Source organism: Globicephala melas, chromosome 2 (genome assembly GCF_963455315.2).
Source record: "Globicephala melas chromosome 2, mGloMel1.2, whole genome shotgun sequence".
Lineage (NCBI taxonomy): Eukaryota > Metazoa > Chordata > Mammalia > Artiodactyla > Delphinidae > Globicephala > Globicephala melas.
In genome coordinates this window covers 106778233-106782770 of record NC_083315.2, presented here as the reverse complement: position 1 = coordinate 106782770, position 4538 = coordinate 106778233, and the positions used below count along the sequence as shown (strand labels likewise).

The 4538-nt window shown below is 38.8% G+C and overlaps 1 protein-coding gene across 1 annotated transcript; it reads left to right on the top strand.

Annotated features, from left to right (window-relative positions):
* Window positions 1-606: 606 nt before the first annotated feature.
* On the top strand, window positions 607-3895 carry LOC115852064 (histone H3.3A-like). Its single transcript, XM_030854485.2, has 2 exons — window positions 607-673; window positions 3456-3895. Exons 1-2 carry the CDS (start codon window positions 607-609, stop codon window positions 3878-3880), a joined length of 492 nt encoding a protein of 163 aa, XP_030710345.1. The 3' UTR covers window positions 3881-3895.
* The last annotated feature ends 643 nt before the right edge of the window (window positions 3896-4538 follow it).

Genomic DNA, 4538 nt, shown 5'->3' with positions numbered 1-4538 from the left:
CCTCAAACTCTTCTATTAGCGTAAGAGTTGTCTGTTTTATTAGATACTGTTGCGTGTTACATGTTGTACCGTGCCGTAAGCCCTCTGGACTACTGCTTCTACATTACTTGACAATCTTGACTTTAGCCTGGAAAATTCATCCCCTGATTTGTCCTCCTCAATCTAGCAAGCGTTCTTTCCATTGTCATTGTTTTGTTGCAAGTCCCAAATTGTTGATGGTATCAGAAGCAGATCCAGCATACTCATTAACCACTATCTTAGTCAAAGAGGAAAATCTTACAACTCAAATGAGTATCAAATTGGGCTGAAATTCTCTGACACCACAGACTGAAAGAGCAGAACATGACCTCTTGCAAAACATTTGTTTTGAAATTCACTGGCATTTAATGTCAATGATAGGTTGGATCAGAAGAGTAAAAATACTGCCTCCAGAAAGTCATCATTAAAATATTCTTGTTTTGCTTATGTAAGATATGCCTTTTACACTAATATATGATCATATTACCATGACTCTCAAATACTTATTCCATCTAGGATTAACTTATTATTAGAGGGAGTGAGGCCTTAAAGATATGTAATACAGGCAAACGTTATTTCTAACGTGATATGAGGCAGTTCCTACAGGAATCTGTGGGAGTAGGAACCGAACATGTAGGGCAACTTCAACATACAGGTAAGGCAGATGACAGTCCCAGGTCAGACAGAATCCAGCCATGGAAATTGGGACACCAAGGAAGAAAGGAAGGGAGAAAAGAAAGTTATCACCATGAAGCAGAAGTGTGACATTAGAAGGGTATGACCCAAAGAAAAAATTTATCTTTCTTATCAATTCTGCCTTGGGTGATGGATGATAATTTTGGTTAATGCTGAACTGGAAACAAGGGGAAAAAAAAGAAGGAAAGCAAAAAAGAAAAACCAATATTCTTAGTCTTTTCTAGTCTAGGTAATACTGATTACTTAGATGAATCTGCCCAATGACTATTTATAACTTCACAAAACTTTATGGTCCTCCACTCTTGGAACGTCAGCTTCCTCCTGTAACCTGTTGTGACCCTGAGCTAAACTTCTAGGCCTGTCTTTGATGCTGAACTTCTTTTTAAGTGCCCAAACACTGGCCTTTCAAAAGCATCACACGAAACGTTGACTTCATTATCTTCTCAATATTGGTTTCTCTTACCATCTTAAGCTAATTCCATGAATGACACCAACAATCAATCCTAAGACTCTACTTGGCAGATAATTGTGTCTGATTAGCCTTTAATGATGATATTTTAAGAAGTTTTGAGACCTTACTTCCCATTTATAATTTACAGCAAGAGGTACTAATTTTCTATTTATGGGACTAATACAAGATTTTTGAAATAAGTTTATACAATTGAAAAGCTGGGTTGCCTTAAAGAAAGTATCAAAGCAAACAGTCCATGGACTATGTATATAAGTTCAAGTTGTAAAATTGATTCACAAATGATTTATTTCAAAACTCTGTCACAAGTCTTAGAATACCCTCTATATGCTGGTAGTTGCCATCTTTTCAGTTTCAATAATTACTGTCCCTACTTCCACGTGAATCTTATGTAACAGCCATTGTTATAATACATTGCACACGGGTGTACTGCACCCCCTCCCCCTGGCTTTTCCCAATGTCAGTTACTTTGCTTGGAATTAACCCCTCCAGTCATGGGTGGAGGGATCATCTCCATCCCCATTTATGTGCCTGACAAATGTCTCCTGGTGTTTTTTAAAACTCATCAAAACACATCTCACTACAATGATGTTTTAGATTTCTACATTTATCCTTCAAAGTTCTTAACCTTCAAACACGTTTCAGTCCTTTTCGTATCTCTAGGCACTTGCCACAAAGCCTGAATCAAGATAGGAACCTAAAAAAATGTTTTGAATGAATAATTATTTCTTAGATATTAAAAATTAATGTTTAATACATTAGAGCGATAAATAAACCTTGTCTTTTGGCTCTGGGTAGCAGTCCCACCAAAGATTTCTGCTGGCCACGTTTGCCTCTCAAACTCTAAACAGAAGCATATACAAATCCTGAGTACTGACAGTCTCTAGATGTTGCTTCCAGAAGCCAACAGCTCATCTTTATGGCCTATTCTCAACTCTAACTGCTTTCCATTACATATTCTCTCCTTTTTTTTTTTTTTTTTACATTTAACCAGAAGTATATTTATTTAGTCCTCCGAAATGTGTTGTTTTTTTTTAACATCTTTATCAGAGTCTAATTGCTTTACAATGGTGTGTTAGTCTCTGCTTTATAACAAAGTGAATCAGCTATACATATACATATACCCCCATATCTCCTCCCTCTTGCATCTCTCTCCCACCCTCCCTCTCCTTTTAAAGAGTCTCTTTAATTTAAAAGTCAAGCATATCAAGTCTTCTGTCCTGCTTCACAGGATGCAGGGGACATTATTCCAAGGCCTGAGGCTTAATAAAGGTAGATGAGCAAATGTCCCTTCTCCCTCAATGTACTGTATCAATGATTTCTAAGGATAATTTAGTCTAACACTCCACGAGAGGTTAGAGTATTTGCCAATAATTCTGTTTCCTAAAAGAAAATTGTAAGTTTAGAGCACAGCATTGCATCAATTACTATAATTAGTCTTTGATATTAAAAAAATAGACAATTTTAGCCTGAATATGACTTTGAGTAGCCTCCTGGTATCTGTAATCTTTCCCCCAAAATCCTTTACATTATATGTCAAAAAGAGAAGAAAGACCCTTAACAAAAGATGGATCAGATTACATTTGGGTTTTTGGTTTTTTGTGGGTTTTTTTGTTTTTTTTTTTGTTTGCTGTTTCAGAAGAAGTCATTCAACCCATTCTGTTCAACCCATTCTGGATATAGGTGTGAGGGATGATGACTTCCCCAGGACAGAATCAGAATGCCAATGTCCTATCCCTATTTATTCCTTTGTAAGTTGTGGACAGCCAAATCACTGGGTTTCAAATGACAGAGCTCTCACAGGTTTCAAGAAAGAGCAAGACAGTTTTTCTAATCATTTAAGTACCATTTAGTCTGATTTGTAATCTATGGAGACTGCCAGAGAAGGCAAAGGGTTCTTGTGGAGTAATATAGAGGGGCTGCAAGTTCTGAAAGTAGTGGAGAAGACGACTAGGATCTCAAGTCAGGAGAGTTGATTGAGAAGGGGTTTGCTACTCAGAAGTGCTAGATAACTGATCTTAAAGACCCTGCCACTGTTGCCATTTAAATGCCTGGAAATATTGGATCTGAGTTTGTGACAGCTGACCAGCCTGCCTTCTCAGCACTTGCGTCAAGAGACCTCATGAAAGAAAAAGGTGTGCTGAGGGATAGACTCGGTGTCAGCCATCTTTCAATTGTGTTCGCTGCCGCCGCGGTGCCGCTGTCGCTCTCTGTCACCAGCGCCGCCTCTAGCTCGCTGAGCTCCACCTGAAGGAGACGGGGGGTAAGTAAGGAGGTCTCTATACCAGGGCTCGTACAAAGCAGACTGCCCACAAATCGACCGGTGGTAAAGCACCGAGGAAGCAACTGGCTACAAAAGCCGCTCGCAAGAGTGCGCCCTCTACTGGAGGGGTGAAGAAACCTCATCGTTACAGGCCTGGTACTGTGGCACTCCTTGAAATTAGACGTTATCAGAAGTCCACGGAACTTCTGATTGGCAAACTTCCCTTCCAGCGTCTGGTGCGGGAAATTGCTCAGGACTTCAAAACAGATCTGCGCTTCCAGACTGCAGCTATTGGTGCTTTGCAGGAGGCAAGTGAGGCCTATCTGGTTGACCTTTTTGAAGACACCAACCTGTGTGCTATCCATACCAAACGTGTAACAATTATGCCAAAAGACATACAGCTAGCACGCCGCATACGTGGAGAACGTGCTTAAGAATCCACTACGACGGGAAACTTCATTCTTTAAAAAAATTTATCTTCCTATTATTGGTAGTTCTGAACGTTAGATTTCCCCCGCCCCCCGTGGGGTCAAAAGGTACCTAAGTATATGATTGCAGGTGGAAAAATAGGGGACAGAAATCAGGTATTGGCAGTTTTTCCATTTTCATTTGTGTGCGAATTTTTAATATAAATGCGGGGACATAAAGCATTAATGCAAGTCAAAATGTTTCAGTGAACAAGTTTCAGCAGTTCAACTTTATAACAATTATAAACAAACCTGTTAAATTTTTCTGGACAATGCCAGCATTTAGATTTTTTTTTAAAAAACAAGTAAATTTCTTATTGACTGCAAAAAAAAGAAAAAAAAATATTGCACAGTTTGAACCCAAAGTCTCAGACAATCTACCATTACGTTACTGTGATAAGTAGAATAACCACCCCTTCAAAAAAAAAAGAATAAAAAGCTGTTCAAACATTAATCCCCAGAACCTGTGAATAAGTTATGATCCATGAGAATAGGGGAATTAAGGTTCAGAAACAATTAAAGTTCCTCATCAACTGACTTTAAAATAGGGAGACTATCCTGAGTTAGTCAGGTGGGCCCAAAGCAATCCCAAGAGTCCTTAAAAGTAGATAAGACGATTAAAAGA

Coding starts and splice junctions, on each gene's coding strand:
- LOC115852064 (XM_030854485.2), top strand. CDS start 607: ATGAGGCAGTTCCTACAGGAATCTGTGGGAGTAGGAACCGAACATGTA. Junction 674..3,455: donor AGGGCAACTTCAACATACAG/GTAAGGCAGATG, acceptor GGGGTAAGTAAG/GAGGTCTCTATACCAGGGCT.